The sequence below is a fragment of the Heptranchias perlo genome, unplaced genomic scaffold (genome assembly GCF_035084215.1).
Source record: "Heptranchias perlo isolate sHepPer1 unplaced genomic scaffold, sHepPer1.hap1 HAP1_SCAFFOLD_43, whole genome shotgun sequence".
NCBI classification, from domain to species: domain Eukaryota; kingdom Metazoa; phylum Chordata; class Chondrichthyes; order Hexanchiformes; family Hexanchidae; genus Heptranchias; species Heptranchias perlo.
In genome coordinates this window covers 10898605-10923974 of record NW_027139442.1, presented here as the reverse complement: position 1 = coordinate 10923974, position 25370 = coordinate 10898605, and the positions used below count along the sequence as shown (strand labels likewise).

General features: G+C 43.8%; 2 protein-coding genes, 1 long non-coding RNA gene, 1 other non-coding gene and 1 pseudogene across 7 annotated transcripts; 3 read left to right on the top strand and 2 right to left on the bottom strand.

Annotated features, from left to right (window-relative positions):
• Positions 1 to 2347: 2347 nt before the first annotated feature.
• On the bottom strand, positions 2348 to 2925 carry LOC137312672 (histone H2A-like). The gene has a single exon (XM_067979188.1). It carries the CDS (start codon positions 2923 to 2925, stop codon positions 2536 to 2538), a length of 390 nt encoding a protein of 129 aa, XP_067835289.1. The 3' UTR covers positions 2348 to 2535.
• Positions 2926 to 6324: 3399 nt separating this feature from the next.
• Positions 6325 to 13020, bottom strand: LOC137312680 (uncharacterized). 2 transcript variants are annotated; one of them, XR_010960782.1, is made up of 4 exons: positions 12726 to 13020; positions 12282 to 12367; positions 9077 to 9139; positions 6325 to 8716 (listed from the first exon to the last, which is right to left on the bottom strand). It is a non-coding gene; the product is annotated as an uncharacterized lncRNA (long non-coding RNA). The 2 variants fall into 2 exon arrangements; XR_010960781.1 differs by lacking the exon at positions 9077 to 9139 and having other exon boundaries at positions 12726 to 13014.
• Positions 13021 to 15877: 2857 nt separating this feature from the next.
• Positions 15878 to 15949, top strand: trnag-ucc (transfer RNA glycine (anticodon UCC)). Its single transcript has one exon. It is a non-coding gene; the product is annotated as a tRNA-Gly (tRNA).
• Positions 15950 to 16998: 1049 nt separating this feature from the next.
• LOC137312595 (protein FAM200A-like) lies at positions 16999 to 21359 on the top strand (annotated as a pseudogene).
• LOC137312663 (zinc finger protein 271-like) lies at positions 20042 to 24766 on the top strand. Of its 3 annotated transcripts, none has more exons than XM_067979175.1 (2): positions 20042 to 20127; positions 23158 to 24766. In XM_067979175.1, the coding sequence occupies exon 2, from the start codon at positions 23517 to 23519 to the stop codon at positions 24609 to 24611; it is 1095 nt and encodes a 364-aa protein (XP_067835276.1). In that variant the 5' UTR covers positions 20042 to 20127; positions 23158 to 23516; the 3' UTR covers positions 24612 to 24766. The 3 variants fall into 3 exon arrangements, with proteins under 3 accessions (XP_067835276.1, XP_067835275.1, XP_067835277.1); XM_067979174.1 differs by having other exon boundaries at positions 20049 to 20358; XM_067979176.1 differs by having other exon boundaries at positions 20060 to 20137.
• The last annotated feature ends 604 nt before the right edge of the window (positions 24767 to 25370 follow it).

Here is a 25370-nt window from a genome sequence, read left to right as displayed (position 1 = left end):
TCGGTTCAGTTATCGATAAACGGTTTGAAATTGGCGGGTGGAGAAAGCTGGAGGTGGAGCTGGAAGATCAGAGGCCGCTCTCTGCTCTGTCCGTTACTCTGACTCTCTCCTCCCCTCTCTGTTTAATATCTCACTCTGTCTCCTCCCCTCTCTGTTTAATGTCTCACTTTGTCTCCTCCCCTCCCTCTATCATCCTGTGAATGTTTCAGTCAGGTCGGGACAGGCTGCATAAAAAGGGAACCAGCATAAGTTCGCTGTTCATTCAGCAGCGATCTCAGTGAAGAATCATCATGTCTGGCAGAGGTAAAGGAGGCAAAGGACTGGGCAAAGGCGGAGCCAAGCGGCACCGGAAAGTGCTTCGTGATAACATCCAGGGGATCACCAAACCAGCCATTCGCCGCCTGGCTCGCCGTGGCGGTGTCAAGCGGATCTCGGGTCTGATCTACGAGGAAACCCGCGGGGTGCTGAAGGTTTTCCTGGAGAATGTGATCAGGGACGCGGTCACCTACACTGAACACGCCAAGCGCAAGACGGTCACTGCCATGGATGTGGTGTACGCTCTGAAACGGCAGGGCCGCACTCTCTATGGATTCGGCGGCTGAACGAGTCGACCCTTTCTAACCGAACACAAAACAAAGGCTCTTCTAAGAGCCACCCACCGCCTCACAGAGAGAGCACTGACCTGGGAACGGGGAGAGGAAAGATTTAGGAGTGGGGAAGCAGTTTCCGATATTTAATTAAGATGGGGAGATTCCCCAACATTCAGTAAAGGGAGATCAGCCATCCCGAGAGAAAGCGGAATTCCCGGTTTCACGGTATAAATGAACAGGTGGTGATACAGAGTCTTTCCGCAGACATTACATTCTCCGTTCAGAGTAAAATCCCGCCTCACAACCTCTCCCGCTGTGTCCTCTCTGCTCGGTGTTTCATTCAATTATCAGGTCGATGTGAAGTTTCTGTTTGAGGAGCGGTTCACCGGGCTGGAACTAGCGGGATTTTTGAAATTGAAGCTGGAATTTGTCCGGTTCAGGAAAACAATGACCGGGGCTTAATTCCCGCTCGTTCACAGGCAGATCAGAGAATGAACCGGAATGTGAAACAGCTTGAGATGTGAGCTGAGGAATTGGAAATAATGGAGATTATAAAGAGAGGGATTCTTAAATTGCTTGAGGGAAATGAGATTTTCTTGAAACTGTTATTTGATGACCTGAAATTGGCGGGCTTTTTGAAATTCATGTTAAATTTCAGCTCAGCCAATTGGGGCACAATACCTCCCGCCGTTTCGGTCTGACTGACAGAGCTCGGTTCAAATGTGCCAATCACAGTCCCGGGGCGGTCCCTCCCTGACAGGGTGTGGGACTTCAGCCATTCACATGCCAGGGGCGGATCAAATTAGACCCTTTAAAAGGCGGCCCCAGAGCTGACTCCGTATTAACACTCTCTGGGTCTCAGGTTGTTTTGAGATTTGTTGAGAAAATGGCCAGGACCAAGCAGACAGCGCGCAAATCGACTGGCGGGAAAGCTCCTCGCAAACAGTTGGCTACCAAAGCGGCCAGGAAGAGCGCTCCAGCCACGGGCGGAGTGAAGAAGCCTCATCGCTACAGACCCGGCACTGTGGCTCTGAGGGAGATCCGCCGCTACCAGAAATCCACCGAGCTGCTGATCCGCAAACTGCCCTTCCAGCGCCTGGTGCGAGAGATCGCTCAGGACTTCAAGACAGACCTGCGCTTCCAGAGCTCGGCCGTCATGGCCCTGCAGGAGGCCAGCGAGGCTTACCTGGTGGGGCTGTTTGAGGACACCAACCTGTGCGCCATCCACGCCAAGCGAGTCACCATCATGCCCAAAGACATCCAGCTGGCCCGCCGCATCCGCGGGGAGCGCGCCTAAACCCGACCCGGCTTCAGCACCAAGTGCAACAAAGGCTCTTTTCAGAGCCACCAAATCGGCGATGGAAAGAGCTGTGATCGCCTGGGTTGAAATCGCATGGCCTTGAGAAACTTGTTTGAATGGGAAATGCATAAAAGGGAGGGAGCAGATGTGGGACGGACAGGGACAGAATAATTCCCTCACTCACATCCAAAAAGAAATTGCACTCACATTCTCAATTCAGCAATCGCTGACACAATAATCAGCATATCAGTCAGCATCTGTTCAAATCTGGGCAAAATAACTCAGACTGAGCCAGTGTTGTCCGAGAATGAGACAGAAAATAATCATATGCGTCCCTGGTATTTCTGTATCCCACCCGCCCAATTGACAATTCTGACGATTTTGTTATTTTTTGTCTCATTCACCATACAATCTGCAATGATCAATCTATGGGAGATTGGCGACATCTGCTGTCCGGAAGCGAGTACTGCAACAGACCGATCTGGATCATATGCATTGAACAAGTTATTGTTAGTTTCTCGGATCGGAATCAAGTCCCTATTAAATTGATTCATGACTCGCTTCGACAGTAACCAGCCCTTTCACCGATACAGTGGGTGGCTTTGAAAAGAGCCTTTGGGTTTATCAGATCAAATCGTGTCCGCTTCACTTGCTCTTGGCGCTCACATTGCTGGTTTTCTTCGGCAGCAGCACGGCCTGGATATTAGGCAGCACCCCGCCCTGGGCGATGGTCACCCCTCCCAGCAGCTTGTTGAGCTCCTCGTCGTTGCGGATGGCCAGCTGCAGGTGTCTGGGGATGATGCGGGTCTTCTTATTGTCGCGGGCCGCGTTGCCGGCCAGCTCGAGGATTTCAGCCGTCAGATACTCGAGCACAGCAGCCAGATAGACCGGGGCTCCGGCACCCACACGTTCAGCATAGTTCCCCTTCCGCAGGTGCCTGTGAACACGGCCCACAGGGAACTGCAGTCCGGCCCGGGATGAGCGAGACTTGGCCTTGGCCCGAGCTTTCCCGCCGGTTTTTCCTCTTCCAGACATTTCCACAATCTCACAAACACTTTCACAAAGAATGAAGAAATCCTCCTGCACTCGACCTTCTTATACCTTCTGGAGGACTGCATTGGGGGCACTTGTGGTTGGTCCATGTGTTCTCAATCTCATTGAGCTGTTCGTTAAACCAATCAGAGGGTTGTTTCATTCACCACTCAATAGCCGGCAATGAGAAAAGGGCGGAAAATACCGACCAGAACCGTTTTTTTGAAATTTGAAAAGCCCGCCAATATATTTGTAACACAAGAAGCGGATTTAGTAAATAATGTCGCGTAAAAACAAATATTTAAACATCTCATCTTTTACTCTGTTATTCCACATTTGTCGTCACAACTTCCAGAATCTGTTACAAACCGCTTCATTCTCCGTTCCCTTTCAATCGGGCGGGAATAAAGCCTCGTTTTGTCCCGAATAATTAACAAACAAACGTGAGAAGGAGAAAGAAATGACCGAACTCGAATCCACCGCCTTGAAACAGCGCTGAAGTGTCAGACGCGGGGTAAGGGGCGGAAAATGAACTGAAATGAGAGGTTCAGGGACACGTTTTTGTTTATTGGCTGTAAATTGAACATCGACACACAGATTATACCCGGCAGTGATTATGAGAATCTGTCCGATATCAAGAGAAATCACAAAAGGACAAGTTATAGAGAGACAGTTAGTGTCAAACTATCTACCGTAAAATGATTCCATCCAGAGGTGTCGGTACAGCGTCTTCAGAGAGACTGTGGGTGGCTCTTAAAAGAGCCTTTGTGTTCATTTTTTTCAGTACATTGTGGAGTTTTACTTGGAGCTGGTGTATTTGGTCACCGCCTTTGTCCCTTCCGACACGGCGTGCTTGGCCAGTTCCCCGGGCAGCAGCAGGCGAACGGCGGTCTGGATCTCCCGAGAGCTGATGGTGCGGCGTTTATTATAATGTGCCAGGCGGGAAGCCTCACCCGCGATGCGCTCGAAAATATCGTTCACAAAGGAGTTCATGATGCTCATGGCCTTTGAGGAGATGCCGGTGTCGGGGTGAACCTGCTTCATCACTTTGTAGACGTAGATGGAGTAACTCTCCTTCCTCGCCTTTCTCCGCTTCTTGCCGCCCTTGGCTGGTACTTTACTCAAGGTTTTCTTGGCGCCCTTCTTGGGAGCTGCTTTCTTGTCCTCAGGCATTTTCAAACTCAATTTCAAACTCAGAAATGACCGAAATCCGCTCCGAGCTCGGATTAAATAGGCAGCCCCACAGCCCTATGCTAATGAGGGATGGGAAATATAATGATTGTGATTGGGACTGATGTCACAACATTTTTCCTTTATCGATCTGATTGGATATCTGAAGAAACCAATCAGATTTAATACCTGCCACCAATCACAAACACGCTCACACTGCACATTGTCCGGTTTGAGCAATTTGTTCCGAACTGTTGCAGTTCTGCTTCCGGCCAGTAGATGTCCCCAAACCCCGGGTCATTGAAGTTTGCAGATGAGAGAGGGACAGAAGATAAACTCATTCTTCACATTATATTGCACGAGTGGGATTTAGAAAAACTGGGAATGGAGAACATTGTATTATACAAAGCATTAGTTGTAATGCTGTATTAAATGTTTGTAAATAATTTAGGGGGTATAGCCTACACTGAGGAAAAATGCAAAAAATAAAAAAAAGAGTTTAATAAGCTTGCTGAAAGTCCGTGTCAATGGCCATTGAATTTCCATATGGAAAGGTGTGAGGTGGTGCATTTTGCTGGGGGAATAACGAGGCCACATACTGATTGGAAAATACGAGTCTAAATGAGGTCGAAGAGCAAAGGGATTTAGGGGTACAGTTTGACAAATCATTGAAAGTAGCAACACAGGTTGTTCAGACCATAAAAAAGCAAACACAGCACATTCTCGAGGAATAGAATTTAAAAGCAGATAAGTTATTTTGAACTGTGATTTAAACTGTCAAACCTTCTGCCAAACTATTAAACCATCCCTTTCTGAAATCCGTGATAACTATTCTTTATTATATTTTCGGTCTCTGGATTTTTTCTGTTGCATCAGTGATTAAATGATTCCATGATCATTCCTACCACCGATGTTTGGTGAACTGGATTTGTTCTATCTCCTGTTTCAAAATAGAAGAATCACATTAACTGTAATCCAGTCCTCTGGCACTATTCCTTTATGTAATGATTTTTCCGATATATGTAACGATGCCTCTGCTATCTCTTCCCTTGCTTCACTTACTATGTGCGGATGCAATCCATCTGGACCAGGAGTTCTACCACCATTTTAACATAAATGTCTTGATATCTCTATTGACCTCTTCCTTTAATATCATGTTCACCCTGTTAATCTCCCGCGTAAATACTGAGGGAAAGTAATAATTCAATATTTCTGCCATTTCGCTGACGTTACCTGTGAGTTTATCTTGTGAATCCCTGAGTGGCACTCAAGATATTCTGATTTTCCTTTTGTTATTTTTGTGTCTGTGGAATAATTTACTTTTACTTTTTATATTCCTTGATAATTTGATTTCGTGGTTCCTGTTTGCTTCCCTAATTGTTTTTGTGACTTCTTCCTAACCTCTTCCTATTCGCTTTTGCCATCCCCTTATTTAATATCTATGAATGAGAAATTCCACCAGCTTGTTGTGTCTGTTCAGGGGATGATTTTTTGTAACGATTTATTGTCTGTGATTAAACTGCCAGAAACCCAAAGGGAACAATTCAGTCCGAAATTCCACAGAAACTCTCTATTTCTCCATCCAAGTGAAATAAGGTGCTATAATGGTGAGTATAGCTGCCTTCCAAACAGTTAATTCCAACAGGTTTGAATCCCAGCACGCTGAATTCAGAAACACCAAGACTGGAACCGAATTTGATGATGTTCAGAGCGATAATGTTTCCAAACGGGTCCAATTTATATAAAAAATATTTTAAAATTCATTTCTTCCACCATAACGTTGAATTTAACTGTTCCTTTGTATTATTATTTGCCCTGATCTGTACGGTGGATAAAGGACACAATTGCACGGATCTGTGAAATTAATTGATTGTCTGAAGTTTTTCCCTCTGCTGATTCCCGTTCCTTATTTAAATTATGTCGGATTAACCTTTCTGATCTATCGAAGGATCATTGACCTCAATCGTTAACCCGAGCTTCCCTTCTCCACAGATGCTGCCGGACCTGCTGAGTCTTTCCAGCATTTTCGGTTTTAATTTTTTCTATATTTTATCCCTTTCACTTTTGACGGTCGCCGTTGAAACTTCCAGATTTGCGCTCAGTTTTTATTTGTGTTGCAGTTCGGTATATTTGAATTAATTTAAATCGTGTCATAAGAAATCAGACAGAAATTTTGCGCAATGTAGAGGGAAATATAATGGGGCAACTTTCGAACGATCAAAACAAAACTTTATTATGAATCAATTGTCTAATTTTTCACTGACAAAATATGAAAAAAATACGAGAGTAGAAGTTACAGGGAGAAACTATTTCCTCACATTGCACATTGTGCTGAATCTGTAACAACGACAGATGATGTGAATTTATTCCACTCTGTTACAGTTCTTACTAATGTCCAATAGATGTCAGACTGTATGAGAGTGTGGGATTAATTCTCTGTCTGTCAGTCAGTATGTGAGTGTGAGATTCATTCTGTATCCGTCAGTCTCCAGTACAGTCTGTGAGTGTGGGATTCATTCTGTATCTGTCAGTCTCCAGTACAGTCTGTGAGTGTGGGATTCATTCTGTATCTGTCATTCTCTGGTACCGTGTGTGAGTTTGGGATTCATTCTGTATCTGTCAGTCTCTGGCACTGAATGTGAGTGTGGGATTCATTCTGTATCTGTCAGTCTCTGGTACTGTCTGTGAATGTGGGATTCATTCTGTATCTGTCAATCTCTGGTACTATATGTGAGTGTGGGATTCATTCTGTATCTGTCAGTCTCTGGTTCTGTGTGTGAGTGTGGGATTCATTCTGTATCTGTCAGTCTCTGATACTGTCTGTGAATGTGGGATTCATTCTGTATCTGTCAATCTCTGGTTCTATCTGTGAGTGTGGGTTTCATTCTGTGACTGTCAGTCTCTGGTATTTTATCTCAGTGGGGGATTCATCCTGTAACTCAGTCTATGGGAAAAGTGCAAGTCTGGATTCGTTCTGCATTCTTATTTCAGGTTGCAGTATAGTGCTTGAAACTGTTTCTTAAATTCATTAATATGTACAAATCTTTTGTCTGGCATTAATTTGTAAATATGGATACACTATTGGATTTTGTTTTCATCTAACAACGTGTGTGAGTTTTGTTGTAGGATTATATCTTAATCTCTGAAGATAATGTACATGTCAATCTTTTGCTGTGAATTTTTTGGACTCGTATTTAATGCGTAGCTCAGTCTGGACTAATGGAATTGATATTGTATCTTTCAGGCTGACACTGTATGAGATTTTTGACCTGGTATGTCATCTGTTGTTCTGTCTGTACAAATGGAATTGACACTCTAACTTTCAGTCAGACACTGCAAGAGATTTTTGGACTGGTTTGTAATGTGTAGCTCAGTCTGCACTGATGGAATTCATACTGAACCTTCCAGTCTGATACTGTGTCATATATTTAGGCTGGTTTGTAAGGTGTCGTTCACTCTGCACCAATGGAATTGATACTGTATCTTTCAGTTTGACACTTTTGGACTGGTATCTAATGTGAACCTCAGTCTGCACTAATGGGTTTGATACTGTATCTTCCAGTCTGATACCGTGTGAGGTTTTTCTACTGGTATGTTACGTGTAGATCAGTCTGTACTAATCAAATCGATACTATATATTCCATTATGATACTGTACTTGATTTTTGGACAGGTATCTAATGTGAATCTCTGTCTGCAGTAAAGGAATTGATACTGTGCCTTTCAGTTTGACACAATGTGATTTTTGGACAGGTAACTAATGTGTACCTCAGCCTGCACTAATGGGATTGATACTGTATCTTCCAGTACGAGACTCTATGTGAATTTTGGACTTGTATATAATGTGTAGCTCAATCCGCACTGATGGAATTGATTCTGTATCTTTCAACCTGACACTGAGATTTTTGGACTTGTATGTGACGTGTAGCTCAGTCTGCACCAATGGGATTGATACTGTAACTTTCAGTCTCATACTTTATGATAATTTTGGACTGGTATCTAATGTGTACCTCAGTCTGCAGTAAAGGAATTGAAATGGACATTGCATTCTGACACTATGAGGTTTTTGGACAAATATGTGAGTCAAATTTGGGTAACATCTGAACTGGTATCTAATGTGTATCTCAGTGTACAATGTGGTCATGAATACTGCATCTTTAAACTCATAATGTGTGAGAGTTGTGGGCTGGTACTTAATTTGAATCTCGGGTACACTATTGTGATTCATTCTGTACCTATCAATCGGTCCCATGTGTCAGTTCTATCTGGGATTTAATTTGTAGCTAAGGCTGAACTAACGTGAGATTGACACAGTGCCTTTCAATCTGATACTGGGTGTGATTTTGGACTGGGAATTATTTATCTGCCGGTCAGCGGTACTGAGTCATTGTGAAATGGAAATTCCGTCTGTCTCTCCTGCTCTGTTTGACTGTTGGATTGGGATCAGTATGCGACTGGCTATTTCTGCTGTCTGAGATTGTGGGACTGGTGACCTATCCTTGTCTCTGTGCTCTGTGAGTGTTAATGTACCTACTGTGTGTGAGAAGCAGCTGGCTGCATTGACTGCTCCACGTGCCTCGGGTGGAGTCAACATCACATTGATTGTGGGTCCTTCAAGGATTTGCCTGCAGGAAGAAAAAATATCGCTTGTAACTTAACAACAGGTGAAGTAGAAAATACAAACGTGATCAATTGAATCTCTCTGTTAATAATCATTGTAATATCTACAAATAGAAAACCAGTGATACAAACAGTGTCAGTGTCTGACTCCACTGCAGTACTGCAGCACTCAGCTTCTGCACACCAGGTGTGTTGGGCTGTTTTACAAAAAATTAGTGACATCCAGATACAACCCAACCCCTGCACTGATCCATGGGGCGGGAACCTTTGTACAGGTCAGGTTTCTAATCCCCTCTCCCATGGGACTAACCATAAAACCGAAACAAAACAGCCACTGTTTAAAATTTGTCCTTCAAACAGCTCACCTGATGCCTGCAATAGATGGTCTTTTTATAACTCCCCATATCCTTACTGTACGGCTCTGTTCACTGTTCAATAACAAACACTAAAGGTTAATGGGCAGATATGAAAAATCAGATTTAATTCCTGCCACCAATCACAAACACGTTCACACTGCACATTATCCGGTTTCACCAATTTGTACCGAATTGTTGCGGTTCTGCTTCCGGCCAGTTGATGTCCCCAAACCCCGGGACATTGAAGTTTGCAGATGAGAGAGGGACAGAAGATAAACTCATTCTTCACATTATATTGCACGAGTGAGATTTAGAAAAACTAGGAATGGAGACGTGCTGCAAGTACATTTTGTTAGACCAAACACTATTTGTAATGCTGTGTTAAATTCTTCTAATCAATTTAGGGGGTATTATCTATTCTGAGGAAGACTGTGAAGCTAGGAGAACGGCCGTGTAAATGCCCATTGAATTTCAATATAGAAAGGTGCGAGGTGGTGCGTTTCACTTGGGGGAATAAGGAGGCCACATACTGCTTGGAAAAGAAGAGTCTAAATTGGGTGGAGGAGCAATGTAAATCGTGTCCTGAGAAACCAGAGAGAAATACTGTGCAATGTGCAGTGAAATATAATGCGGTAAATTCACAACTATCGAATGAGTAAAACAAAAACCTTATTATAAATCAATTGTCTTCATTTTTCACTATCATAATGTGCAAAAATGCGAGAATAATTGTTACAGACAGAGACTTTCCTCACATTGCAGATTGTCCTGTTTCTGTCACCATGACAGATGATGTGAATTTGTTCCACTCTTTTACAGTTCTCGCTTACGTCCAGTAGAGGTCAGTCTCTGGTACTGTGTATGAGAGTGGGGTTTCTTCTGTGTCTGTCTGTCTCTGGGACTGTGTGTGAGAATGGGGTTTATTCTCTACCTGTCTGTCTCTGGTACTGTGCGCGAGTTTGGGATTCATTCTGTATCTATCAGTCTCCACTACTGAGTGTGAGCGTAGGGTATATTCTGCATCTGTCAGTCGAAGGTACTACATATAAGTGATGGATTCATTCTGTATCTGTCTATCTCTAGTACCTGTCAGTCTCTGGTACTGTCTGTGAGTGTTGGATACATTCTGTATCTGCCATTTTCTGCTATTTTATCTCAGTGTGGGATTTATTCTGTAATTCAGTCTCTGAGACAATGTGCAAGTCTGGATTCATTCTGTATTCTTATTTCAGATTACAGTATCGGATTTGAAACTATATTTTTAATACTTTAAAGTATATACAGTTCTTCGAGTATTTAATTTGTTAATATGGATACAATTATCGGTTTTCTTTAATCAAACAACGTGTGTGAGTTTTGGAGTAATGTTACATCTTAATCTCTGAACTTTATTATGAATGATAATGTACTTTTCAGTCTGTTTATGTTGAAATTACTGGACTGGTATGTAATGTGTAGCTCAGTCTGCAATAATGGGATTAAGTCTATATCTGAGTCTAACACTATGAGGTTTTTGGACTGGTATGTAATATGTAGCTCATCTTGCACTAAAGGAATTGATACTGTATCTTTAAGTCTGATATTGTATGAGATTTTTGGACTGGAATGTGATGTGCAGCTCAGTCTTCAATAATGGAAGTGATATTGAATCATTCAATCTGTTACTCTATGAGATTTTTGGACTGGTGAGTAACATATAGTTCAGTCTGTGCTGATGAATTTGATGTTGTATATTTGAGTCTGTTACATTATGAGATTCTTGGACTGCTATATAATGTGTGGCTCAGTCTGCACTCATGGAATCGATAATCTCTCTTTCAGTCTAATATTTTATGGGTTTTTCAGTCTGGGATGCAATGTACAGGTCAGACAGTGCTAATAGAATTGAAGCTGTATCTTCCAGTCTGAACATTTATGAGGTTTTTGGACTAGTATGTAATGTGTAGCTCAGTCTGTACCAAAGGTATTGATAATGTATATTTCAGTATAATACTCTATGAGTATTTACCAATATATCTAATATGTAACTCAGTCTGAACTAATGGAATTGATACAGTATCTTTCAATCTGACACTATGAGATCTTTGGACAGGTATGCAATGTATAACTCAGTCTTCAGTAATGTGACTGTGACATTCATTCTGTATCTGTCAGTTTGTGGTACTGTGTGAGTGAGATTCATTCTGTTCCTGGTAATCTATGTGAGTATGGGATTCATTCTGTATCTGTCAATTTCTTGTACTGTGTGTGAGTATGAGATTCGTTCTGTATCTGCCATCTCTGGTACTGTGTGTGAATGTGGGATTCATTCTTTATCTGTGTGTCTCTGTACTGTATCTGAGTGTGAGATTCATTCTGTATCTGTATCTAATTATTTTCTCCGATTACATTATGGTATTCAATATGTACTTTAATATCATAATGTTTAAATAATTTTTCTCATTATTTAATTGGTAAATTTGGATAAACTTCAGGATTTGATGCTGGAGGTTTAAATCAGATAATTTGTGTGCTTTTGGACTACTATTAAATCTATATCTCTTTGAGTAATATTGTGAATGTTAATATATCTTTCAAACTGACATGGTGACATTTTTGAATTGCTATATAATGTGTAGATCAGTCTGCACTAAATGAATTGATACTGCATTATTACATTTTATTTTATAACATTTTTGGACTGGTATGTAATGTGTATCTCAGTCTGTGCTAATAGAATTGATACTGTATTTTTAAATCTCATACTATGAGTATATTATAAACTGGTATCTAATATGTTACTTAGGTTACACTGTCACCGCATTTCTCAATCTGATACTGTACATGAGTTTTGGACTGGCAATTTGTATTCGAATGGTACACTATTCGAATGGATACTGCATGATTAAACTCACGTGTGTGTGAGTTCTGGGCTAGTATTCAATTTGAATCTCGGGGTATCTCGTACTTAATTCATGGCTGATGTTGCCCTTTTGTGAAATTGACAATCTGAAAGCGAGATTTTGGACTGGGATCTTTGTATCTACCTGTTAGCGGGACTGAGTTCGGGAGAAATGGAACAGTGTCTGCCTCACCTGCTCTGTTTGACTGTTGGATTGAAAATGTGTCTCTGGAACTTTGGGATCAGTGTGGGACTGACTACTTCTGCTGACTGAGACTGTGGAACTGATGAGCTGTCTGTGTCTCCGTGCTCTGTGAGTGCTAATATACATACTGTGTGTGAGAAGGAGTTGGCAGCACTGTTCCTTTGCCTCGGGTGGACGAAATTACACATTTAATCTGGCTCCTTCAAGGGTTTGCCTGTAAAAAGAAACGTATCTCTTGTAACTCAAGAACAGTTGAGGTGGAAAATACAAAAGTGATCAGTTTAATATCTGTTAATAATTATTTTGAATATCCACAATTGAAAATCAGCGATACAAACAGTATCAGTATCTGACTCCACTGCAATACTGCAGCACTCAGCTTCTGCAGAGCAGGTGTGTTGGGCTGTTTTATAACAATTTAGAGGCATTCAGACACAACCCAACCACTGCACTGGTCCATGAATGGGACTACCCGATGTTCGGGTCAGGTTTCTAAACCCCTCACCCAGGGGACTAACCGTTCAACTGAAAGCAAACAGCCGTTGTTTAAAATGTGTCCTTCAACTTCTCACCTGGTGCCTGCTCTTTGAATAACTCCCCACATCCTTACTGTCCGGCTCTGTTTCCACTCTTCACTGTCCAGTAACAATAAACAGGATGAGACTGGAAATAAACCAGGAACATTCACTGCTGGTTTGGGGAGAGAAAGCAGCAATGATTTTAAATAGCAGTTTCTTCCCATTCTCTCTCCCTTACCCTGGACACACCCTGTGCACAAACAGCCCGAGAATGACCTCTCCCTTCCCCCGCTCAATAGATGTTCCTGGACTAGTTCCTGATCCACTCCGCCTCTTACAAACAGACCCCGGACTCCCCCTGACCTTCCCCCGGACTCAATGGCGATCTGAGCCCATCTGCGGACACGGTCCCGAAGCGATGAGCTGCTGTAACGAGGCTGCTCTTTGCTCCCTTCCCCCGGGGGCCGTGATCTCTCCATTCCCGGCTGTTTTAAACCATCTTCTTCCGCTCACTGAAGGAATGGCGCCCACAGGCCGAGCTGGGGGAGGGGAGCGCGCATGCGCTCTTCCGCTCACCAACAAGCAGCCCTGGGGGCGGGGCTGATTCACGCATGCGCAGATATCTGGTAAAATTCCCAATACAAAAATCGATGGAAACTTTCCCCAATTGGAATTTTTCAGAGTCTGAGCAAAGGAAGTGGGGCTGGGGGAAAGGTCAGAGGGAATGGGGTCCACAGGCAGTGCAGGAACAGGCACCAGAATGGGAAACAGATGGGATTTCACCAGTGCCTAACGCTGGAATCCAGACTGACTTTACAATCTCTAACTATTAAACTAGATGTTTCCATCCTTGCTGTTCCTGTCCATATCTTGTGATGGTAAAGAGCCTTTCATAGATTAAGTGGGCGGCTGTGGAATGAGCCAAAGGATTCTGTTCATTTTTGGCCCCTCTACTGATGAATGAACGTGTGACTCCGAAACTGGAGGGTGGATTTCTCAGACCAATCCTGGAGAAACATGGGAGGAAAGTGGGAGTTGGTGTATTTGCTGGGACCGTGTAGAATTAATATCTGACAGCAACAATCCCAGATTAATTTAACCGGAGTGAAATTCTCGGTTACTAAGAGTAATATCGAACAGCCTTGAGCTGCAAAACTTCAGATGGTGCAACAGGCAAAAGAGGGTTAAATGTGGCTTATTGTTTTTGTCACTCTCTGCACTGTCCCTGAGTGTGGGATTAATAGTGTTTCTGTCCCTTGTACAATATCAGTGAGAGATGAGATTGCATCTTCTGTCTCTCCAACGCGATCTTTCTGGATAAAACAGAACTTTACCGGTTCTCTCACCGCTCTCTCTGTCTCTCTCACCGTGTCTGCTTCCCTTTCTCTCTCTCTGGCGCTGTTTCTGAAGGTGGATATTGCTATTGTGCGTGATTTAGACACTGATACGAAGTGTAAGATTGATACTGTTTCTCTCTCTCTAGTGCTCACATGAAGGTGGGATACTGTCTGATATAAAACAGAGAGAATGAGATGTCCGGGCCGGGCCGCACTATAACTGGGGATGTGTTCGGCATCAGTCCAAGTTAATGGTCATTATCTTTTCACAGATTCAGGGCGAGTGTCTTTGTCAGACGGTAACGCTGGCGAAGCTAATTTAGTTGCGACTTTTAGTAATTTGTGTGTCTGTACCCCTCGATCCCTTTGCTCCTCTATCCTGTTCAGACTTATTATCCAAACAATATGTGAGCTCCTTATTCTTCATTCTGCAAGTTTATTAATGTCCTCTTGCATTTTGACACATTCTTCCTTTGTATTAACTGTACCCCCCAATTTGGTGTCAAAGTCAAATTTTGAAATTGTACTTCCGATTCCCGAATCTAAATCGTTAATGTTAATTGTGAACAGTAGCGGTCCCCGCACTGATCCCTGTGTTAAACCACTTCCCACTTTTTGCCACTCCAAGCAACTAACCGTAACCCCTATTCTCTGTTTTCTGTTTTGTCGCCAGCTTGCTTTCCATTCTGCGACCTGTCCCCTGACTCCACGGACACTAAACTTTGCCATGAGTCCACAATGCGGTACCTTACATAAGGCTTTCTGAAAATCCAAATGTATTACATCTACCAGGTCACCCTTATTTACTCTTTCTGTTAATTAGTCAAATGATTTAATAAGATTGGTCCTGTCCTTGTCCTGTTATTAGATTAAATTTTGGCCGCTTCGCTTGTTCTTGATGCTCCCAGCGCTTTTCTTCGGCAACAGCACGGCCTGGATATTAGGCAGCACCCCGCCCTGAGCGATGGTCACCAGTCCCAGCAGCTTGTTGAGCTCCTCGTCGTTACGAATGGCCAGCTGCAACTGTCTGGGGATGATGCGGGTCTTCTTGTTGTCGTGGGCCGCGTTGCCGGCCAGCTCGAGGATTTCAGCCGTCAGATGCTCGAACAAAGCAGCCAGATAGACCGGGGCTCCGGCACCCACACGTTCAGCGTAGTTCCCCTTTCGCAGGAGCCTGTGAACACGGCCCACAGGGAACTGCAGTCCGGCCCGGGATGAGCGAGACTTGGCCTTGGACCGAGCTTTACCGCCGGTTTTTCATCTTCCAGACATTTCCACAATCTCACAAATACTTCCACAAAGAATGAAGAAATCCTCCCCCACTCGCCCTTCTTATACCTTCTGGAGGAGTACAGTGGGGCCACTTGTGATGGGTGTCTCTCAGAGTGTTTACACTGCCCGCTCACCCTCACTGATATTGTATCTTTCAACTGCTGTAATATTGTCCTTTACTAATATTGCAACTCTGCCTTCATTCCCTATTTCCCTGTCCTTTCAAAAGATCTTATCGGCTTGAATATTAAGCTGCCACTCGTGCCCAGCTGGTCGTCCGGTCTCTGTAATGATTTAATATAACTATTTAACTTTACTCAATGGCTGATGTGAGCTGCGGCAAAATGTATTTCCAACTGGTCAAGTATTGCAGGTATCGACTGTCTCTTCAGTCCGATGAAAGGTGAAGAATTACTGGCTGTTGTGTAATTTCCATTGATTGGGGGTTGGCGACATCTACTGGGCGAAAACGGGAACTGCAACAGAGCGAGAAAGGATCCGTCAGAAACCAGTTTCAATGAAGGACAAAATCCAAAAGCCTGCAGTGTCTGTTTAGGGTTTAATGTTTAGGAACTATTTTATGGCAGCAAATTGTCAGCGATGGTGGTATAGTGGTGAGCATAGCTGCCTTCCAAGCAGTTGACTCGGGTTCGATTCCCGGCCATCGCAATTAGTTATTCTTATTATTTCACTTCCTTTTGAAACTGGAAGTTTGCAATCGAATTTGATGCAGTTCAGCTGGATATTGTTTCCAAAATATAAACCGCTGTAATTATATTAAAATGTTTTCAACGTTCATTTCTTTTCCCGATAGAAGGAAAGGAGGAAAAACATACTGGGAATGGTGAGTTACCAAGGGTCGAATGAGAGTGAGGAAGGCAAATGATATGTCAGCCTTTATTGCAAGGGTGTTGGAATATAAGAGGAAGGAATTCTTGCTGCAATTGTACTATGTTGAAATATTGTGTAATATTGGCTTATATTCGCTGGAGTTTTGAAGAATGGTCGGTGATCGCATTGAAACGTATAAAATTCTTAGGTGGTTTGACAGGGTCGGTGAGGAGAGGCTGATTACCCTGCTGGAGAACCAAGAACTAGAGGTCATAGTCTCAAGATAAGGGGCCGGACATTTCGGATCGAAATTAGGAAGAATTTCTTCACTGAAAGTGTTGTGAATCTTTGGAATTCTCAACCCCAGAGGGCTGTGGATGCTCAGTCGTTGAATATATTCAAAGCTGAGATCGATAGATTTTTGCACTCTCGGGGAATCGAGGCATATGGGGATCCAAGTACAGAAATCACTAACAGTGATTACTAAATCACTAAAAAGAAGTTAAAATGGAGATGAAATTTTGATCTTTAGCTCAAGGGAACGGGAATAAAAAGGACTGGAAGTTTTGTCACAGTTATACAGAGCTCTGGTTCGTCCTCATTTAGAGTACTGTGTTCAGTTCTGGGCACCGCACTCTCTATAATGGCTTGGAATGAGAAGGAGTTTTTCTCTTTGGGATTCTATGCAATGGGAGGGAATAGGAAAGGGTTTGGTCTTTTCGGATTTTTTTCCAGTGGGAGTGAAAGAGAAGAGGTTTGTTCCATTGAGATTCATTCTGCGTGCTCTTGCGTTTACTGGGGAGACCTGTATTTTGCCAAATTGCTTTGTTTTTAACATTGTGCCCCCTCGTTTTACCCGAAATAGAAAAGTATAAATATAATGAGACATGGAAAGGAAATTCGTCAGATATCAGGTTATCAGCGGAGCTTATAAGGCCGGTAGCTGCTCGCCAGAGAATGCTGAGCCCGATTGACAATATCAGCTCACTGCCATTAAATGGGTACGGTCACAATACAAACACAGGAAAATAAAATGAATCAAAACTGGACATCAAATAAGAAAGAGGCAAACATTTATTTCATAAGTAGATGATATGTCACAGGCAGTCTTGTCGTCAAAAATTGTGATTGCGTGAAATTGATTGGTTGAATGTTGGACTGAAGTTTACTTTCACATCTGTATTAGGTAATTTCCGTTGGGCAAATAGCAGGCAATCATTTCACAGGTAATATCCGGTTAGGCAGATGGCAGGCAGTCATTTCACAGGTAATTTCCAGTTAGGCAGATGGCTGGCAGTCATTTCACAGGTAATTTCCGTTGGGCAGATGGCAGGCAATCATTTCACAGGGAATTTCCGTTAGGAAGATGACAGGCAGTCCTTTCATTCTGTGGAGCGATGGCCTTTTTCTGGTGGAATACACTTTCAGTTATGATTAGTTTTTCCGGAGCAACAGCCAAGACACGCTCTTCCTCGCCGACAAAGTGACGGTGTGTGGTGCTGGTGTAAGTCCAGTATCAAGGGGAAAGGAGTCGGGGGCGGCTTAATCATCAAACTTTATTTCCCAAAAATTAATCGTTTTGTAAGAAGAGAAAGAAGTTCTTCTGCAACAGAAAGTTCAATTAATGATGGACGCTCTTCTGCCATATCGACCGGGTCTGAACCACCTCTGAACCACCTACCACATCGAGGATGAAGCAGTATAGTGAGGCTTTTTTGAAATGTGGTTTCATCAATTGTGCAAACGCAAACAAAGATCGAAAGCCCCAGTGTGTTAATTTTAGCGAGGTGCTTGGAAACAAGAGTTTCAAACTCGTCAAAATTAAAAAGTCATTTATTGACAAAACATGGGGAACTCGTTGATCACCCGCTTGAATATTTTTAAAGGAAGAAACGGGGATTAAAGTTATCAGCACAAGTTCTTAGTCGGTCAACTGCTCTGATTGATAAGGCACAACTGTTGTCATATTTGGTCTCATATCGTGTGGAAAGAGAGAAAATGGCCCATACAGTTGGCGAAAAACTTATTCTTCCAGCATCTCTGGATATGGTGCGTACAATCTTTGTCGAGAAGCCTGCTGAAAAATTGAGAAGCATTCCTCTCAGTGATAACACAATGTCTCGGCGAATATGTTCTGTTGCTGAGCATTTCGAAGCCAAGCAGCCGGGGATTTTGCTATCCAACTTGTCGAAAGTACTGATATTTCAAATTGTGCAACACTGTTAGTTTATGTGAGATCTGCCGGGCAAGATGACTTTATGGAATTTTTGTTGTGTTGTCTAACTTTACCAACAAATAAAACAGGAGCAGAGATATTCGAAGCACTGCATCACTGTGCAGATGGAAAATACAAATTGGACTGGGCTGATTGCAAAGAAATTCCAAGTGATTGTGCAGCAAAAATGACAGGGAGAAATAGCGTTGTTGTGAGATGAATATCTGAGGCAGCTGTTAATGATGGTTGGAATCACTGTTTCATTCACCACGAGGCTTTGGCGTCCAAGGCTGTTCCCCCTGATCTTATCGCAGTACTGAAGGAAGTAGTGAAAATTGTTAATTTCATTAAAGGAAGCTCACTGAACTGCAGGCTTTTTGAAGCATTATGCTCAGAAATGGGAGCTGAGCTTCCTCATTTACTGTTTCACACTGAAGTACGATAGCTGTCACGGGGCAGGGTGCTTTCAAGGGTTAACGACCTCAGGAAAGAGATTCACATTTTTCTGGTAGAGAAACATTTAATTTTGCAAATGTATTTTATGATGACAGTTGGTTAATGAAGTTGTCTTACCTGGCTGACATGTTCTCAATTTTAAAGGAACTGAATTTGAAGTTACAAGGAAGAGGCAATGATTTGTTTCGACCTTGTGAACAGATAAAAACATTCCAGAAGTCATTAGAACTGTGGCAAGCCCGACTGAAAAGTAATCACCCGAGATATTCCATGTTCCCAACACTGTTACAACAAATTGCGGGGAACATCTTCAATGAAGATAAAGGGAATGAAATGAAATGTGTCATACAGTTACATCTCGCTGCTCTGTCTGACAATTTTAGTCGCTACTTCTCGACAGAGGGATTTGAAAATTTGAAGGAAAAGCGTTGGATGAAAGATCCTTTTGCTTTCGAAAATCCTGAATAGACAATTAAACTAAACTTGATGCCTGAGCAAGAAAACGAACTGGTGCGACTCACCTGTGAGCACACTGAAAACACGCCACAAGTTATTCAGTGTATCTTCTTTTTGGCTCAGTGCTTTCAAAGAATATCCTCTGTTGACTAAGATTAGTGTTCTGTTGTTGCTGCCATTCACAACAGCCTACATGTGCGAACTGGGATTTTCGACTTTGAGAATGTTGAAAACAAGAGAAAGAAACCGAGTCAACAGCGCACCTGATAAGCGTGTCGAGCTTTCATCTTGTGATCCAGATTGGAATGAGATCATGAACAACAGGCAGACCCATCCGTCACATTATTTAAGTGAAACTCAACCTGATCTTTTATTTACTGTATTTATACTGTAATTAAAATGTTTTTCAAGTAACGTCGTTGTCTTATTTTATTTATTACTTGAAGTGAAGTGAAGAGCGAGCATGTATTGACCTTTATTGGGATTTGATGAAAACTCCAGTCAGAAGATATTATTTTTTGGGTCCCTGGGGGAAGTGTTTTTCTTCCACTGAGTCACGAGAAAAAAATTTAAAAATAAATGTTCTACATTGTACGGTCAGTGTCTGTTTAGCAAACCGGCTCTGAATTCCTCAGTCTGTATTTCGAGAAACGGTTCTGTGCGCGACGCGGGCAATAAAACACTGACCCACGCACTGCGACTCATGGCTGCCGGAGGCCCCACAATCCCCCGCGCCCCAGAAACCCCTCTATCTTTCGAACGCGCTGACTTCCCGCTCAGACTGCGCATGCTCCCCAGGCCCGCCGTGCATTCTGGGAAGGCATCGCTCCTTTCCTTTGTTCGCGAGTCGGACTCGGTGGAAACGGGAGAAAAAAACGAGAAGCGGCGGGTAGGACGGGGTAGGCGCTGGATGATGGGTGTAATGGAGTCCCGGGACCCCCGGCTCTGATTCGGGGCCTGAGCCCTACTCGGTGTTGATGAGACTCCGCTCTTTGCAAATGCAGGTTGTTGTTGATCTGCTCTCGTTGGCCTCAGCTTTGCCGGACGGAATCAGCCAGGGACGGTGACTGTGCTGCTCCCCATAGTTGAAACGCCCTCAGCTCGCTGTACAGGCTCACAGGTGCAGAATTACCACTTGGCCGGGTACTGGAGGGCAAACAGTGACTGGGCCCGAAACCCAACATCACGCAGAACCTTCAAGAGAGAAAAGGAGGAAAAATAGATCCTGCGATGAATCTGGATTTCAAAACAGCGAGGAAGTGTCACGGAGGGATAGTGTGTGGGATGGGGGAATTCAGAGTTTAATTGGGGCAAGGAGGGATAGTGTTTGACGGGGGATTTACAGCTTAATAGGGGCAAAGAGGGAGAGTGTGTGGGACGGGAGATTTACAGCTTAATTGGGGCAAGGAGGGAGAGTCTGGGACGGATGATTTACAGCTTGATATGGGCAGCGAGGGAGATTGTGTGGGATGGGGATTTACAGCTTAATAGGGGCAAGGAGGGAGAGTGTGTCAGACGGGGCATTCACAGCTTAGGAGGGGCAAGGGAGAAAAGACTGTTCCAGAGAAACTAGAACTGTGTGTTCTGAATTTCTATCCTGTACTTATGGTGATGAATTATGTAAATGATGAACACAGATGCGTAGACTAGGCTTCTATTCTCTTGAATAAACAATATTTAGGATTGATCTAATTGAGGTGTTTAAGATGATTAGAGGTTTTGATAGAGTCGATGGAGATAAACTATTTCCTCTGGTGGGAGAGTCCAGAACAAGCGGGAATCATCTTAAAATTAGAGCTCGGCCATTGAGGGGTGACGTCAGGAAGTAATTCTTCACACAAAGGGGAGTGGAAATCTGGAACTCTCTTCACTCCAAAAAGCTGTTGAGGCTGGGGGTCAATTGTAAATTTGAAAATTGAGATTGATAGATTTGTGTTTGGCCAAAGTATTAAGGGCTATGATACGAAGTAGGGTAGATAGAGTTAAGATATAAATCAGCCATGATCTAATTGAATGGCGGAACCGGCTCGTGGGGCTAAATGGCCAACTCCTGTTCCGATGTTCCTAAATGCAGCAATCCGCAATAAGTTTGTGGATGGCAAGAGCCTTGCTCACAAGTGAACGGACATCTGGAGGGAGATGCGGTGAGAGGAGGTGACTGGTCAGGGAGTGTCTGTAAATGAAGCAGAAATGATAACCGGTCAGGGAGTGTCTGCAAATGATGGAAAAATGCGATTGGTCAGGAAGTGTCTATAAATTAAGTAGAAATGGGGACGTTCAGGGAGCGTCTGTCAATGAAGGAGAAATAGTGATTGGTCAGGAAGTGTCTCTAAATGAAGGAGAAATTGCGACTGGTCATGGAGTGTCCGTAAATGAAGGATAACTGGTGACTGGTCATGGAGTGTCTGGAAATGAAGGAGAACTGGTGACAGGTCAGGGGGTGTCTGTAAATGAAGGAGAACTGGTGACAGGTCAGGGGGTGTCTGTAAATGAAGGAGAAATGCTGACTAGTTCGGGAGTGTCTGTAAATCAAGGATAAATGGTGACTGGACAGGGATTGTCTCCAAATGAAGGATAAATGGTGCCGGGTGAGGGAGTGTCTATATATGAAGGAGAAGCGGTGAAGGGTCAGGGAGTGTCTATAAATGAAAGAGAAATGGGGACGGGACAGTGAATGTTTGTAAATGAAGATGAAATGGTGATTGGTCAGGGAGTGTCTGTAAATGAAGGAAAAATTGTCTCATTAGGGAGTGTCTGTAAATGAAGGAAACATAGTGTCTGGTTAGGGAGTGTCTATTAATGAAATCGAAATGGTGACGGGTCAGGGCGTGGCTATAAATGAAGGAGGAATGGTGACGGGTCAGGGAGTGTTTATAAATGCAGGTGAAATGGCGTCTGGTATGGGAGTATCTATAAATGGGGGAGGACATGGTGACAGGTCAGGGAGTGTCTATAAATGAAGGAGAAACGGTGACGGGACAGGGAGTATCGATAAATGACGGATAAATTGTGACAGTTCAAGCAGCGTCTGTAAATGATGGAGAAATGGTGACTTGTCAGGCAGCGTTTGTTAATGAAGGAGAAATAGAAACTGGTCAAGGAGTGTCTGTCAATGAAGGAGGAATGGTGATTGGTCCGGGAGTGTCTGTGAATGCAGGAGAAATGTTGACAGGTCAGGTAATGTCCATAAATGAAGAAATAGTGATGGGCCAGGGAGCGTCTATTAATGAAGGAAAATGCTGACTGGTCAGAGAGAGTTTTTAAATGAAGGAGAAATGGTGTTTGCTCAGGGAGTGTCTGTCAATGAAGGTGAAATGCTGACTGGTCAGGGACTGTCTGCAAATAAAGGAGAAATTGTGATAGGTCAGGGATAGTCTTTAAATGAAGGAGAAATGGTGACTGGTCAGAAAGATTCCGTCGCCAAATTTGGGAGGTATTACATATGGACTGCCTACAGGCAGCTATAGGGAGGGACATAATGTCGAAATGAGGGGCAGACCATATACACACAGCAAGAGTGAGCATCTTCAGGAGAGGAGAGGGGAACCAGTGAGTGCAGAACAGAATCCAACCAGAGTCAGCACCTTCAGGGGAGGAGATGGTTGGGAGCAGTGCGTGTAGAACTGAACCTAGCCAGAACTAGCACCTTCAGGGGAGGAGAGGGAATGGAACCAGTGAGTGTAGAACTGAAACCAGTCCGAGTCGGGATCTTCAAGACAGAAAAATTAAATAGAAGGAAAATTGTTGGAAGTGGTGCGATGGGTTTGGGTTTCAGCAGAGGGAGGAGGGTGAGTGTGTGGGACGGGCATTTACAGTCTGGGGGAATGAGCGGGTCGAATGTTCCATAGAAACTGGAATTGCCTGTTCTGAATTTAAATCTCGTATTCACAGTGAGGACTTTTGTTATCTCCTTTTATAGGGGATTAGAAGGGGAGGATTTGCAGACGACAAACTCAAACCAAACATCACGTCAAGATCTGACAGTCACTCTACTCACCAGCCCCTGAAGATTATCGGCCTTAAAATATAGGAGAAATGTTGATCTGTTCCATCCGTGGGAAAAGATTTCAAACATCACTGTGACTGGAATAGCAGCGAGACACACACACCCGAGTGAGAGTGTTCCAGTGCACTAACTGTGGAAAGAATTTTAACCAGTTACACAGCCTGAAAAAACATCGTACCATTCACAGTGGGGAGAAACCAGACAAATGTTCTCTGTGCAGACGAGACTTGCACTGATCGTCCAACCTGGAGAGACACGAGGACGCCCGCACCATGGAGAAACCGTGGAAATGTGGGGACTGTGGGAGGGGATTCAGTTACTCGTCCCGGCTGGAAACTCATCGACACAGACACACTGGGGAGAGGCCGTTCACCTGCTCCGTGTGTGGGAAGGGATTCACTCAGTATTCCCACCTCATTGAACATCAACTTGTTCACACTGATAAGAGACTTTTTAAATGTTCTGTCTGTGAGAAGAACTTTAAAAGAAAAAGTGATCTGCTGACACACCAACGCATTCACAGTGGGGAGAGGCCGTTCACCTGCTCCGTGTGTGGGAAGGGATTCATTCAGTCATCCAACCTGCTGACACACCAGCGAATTCACACTGGGGAGAGGCCGTTCACCTGCTCCGTGTGTGGGAGCGGATTCACTCAATCTTCCCACCTCATTGAACATCACCTTGTTCACACTGATAAGTGTCTTTTTAAATGTTCTGACTGTGAGAAGAGCTTTAAAAGAAAAAGTGATCTGCTGACACACCAACGTACTCACACTGGGGAGAGGCCGTTCATCTGCTCCGTGTGTGGGAAGGGATTTACTCGGTCATCCAGCCTACTGACACACCAGCGAGTCCACACTGGGGAGATGCCGTTCACCTGCTCTGTGTGTGGGAAGCGATTCACTCGATCATCCCACCTCCTGAGACATCAGCAAGTTCACTTCGGGGAGAGGCCATTCACCTGCTCCCTGTGCGGGAAGGGATTCGCTCAGTCATCCACCCTGCTGACACACCAGCGAGTCCACACTGGGGAGAGGCCGTTCACCTGCTCCGTGTGTGGGAAGAGCTTTACTCAGTCATCCACCCTGCTGACACACCAACGAGTTCACACTGGGGAGAGGCCATTCACCTGCTCTGTGTGTGGGAAGGAATTCACTTGTTCATCCGGCCTCATTGAACACCAACTTGTTCACACTGATAAGAGACCCTTTAAATATTCTAACTGTGAGAAGAGCTTTAAAAGAACATGGGATCTGATGAGACATGAACGTATTCACACCGGGGAGAGGACGGTCACCTGTTCCGTGTGTGGAATGCGATTCACTCAGTCATCCCACCTGCTGAGTCACCAGCGAGTTCACATGTGACTGCAGGGATTGGATTCTGCTGTTATTGCTGTATCCAGGACTAAACCATGTTCATTCTGACAGTTGGAGTTTGTTTCTAATGTTAATGACCCCCTTTAACTGGGCTGGAGTTTAGTATTCTGTACAAGTGTCAAATAAATCAGCTTTCTTTTAAACACAGTGTTTTTGACCTTCATATCTCGTTGATAAAAGAAACAGTTAGAGGACTTATGACGACGTGAGTGGAATACGTCTTAGAACTGAGCTCCTCCACCTTTGTAAAAGATGGATCTACAAGATGTCCAAGTCTGACAGGACAGAAAATTCTATTGTATCACAGGGTCCACTTCAATCAGCCTGAGCAGATTTCCACTCTCCTTGTGTGAAAAAGAGTTTCCTGATTTCAATCCTAGACGCCCTAGCTCTAAATTTAACGTTATGTCCTCTTGTTCTGGATTCCCCCACCAGAGAAAATAGTTTCTTTTTCTAACCTATCGAATCCCTTTATTATTTTATATCCCTGGATCAGATCACCCCTCATTCTTCTAAACTCAAGGGAATGCAAAACCAAGTTTATGCAACCGGTCCTCATACTTGAACACTTCAAGCCCCAGTATCATTCTGGTGAATCTGCACTGTCCCCCCTCCAAGGTCAATATATCCTTGGTGAGGATCAGTACTCCAGATGGGCTCTGACCAAGGCTCTGTAGAACTGAAGCATCACTTCCTTCCCTTTGTATTCCAACACTGGAGATAAATGCCATTTGTCTGTGGTTGCTT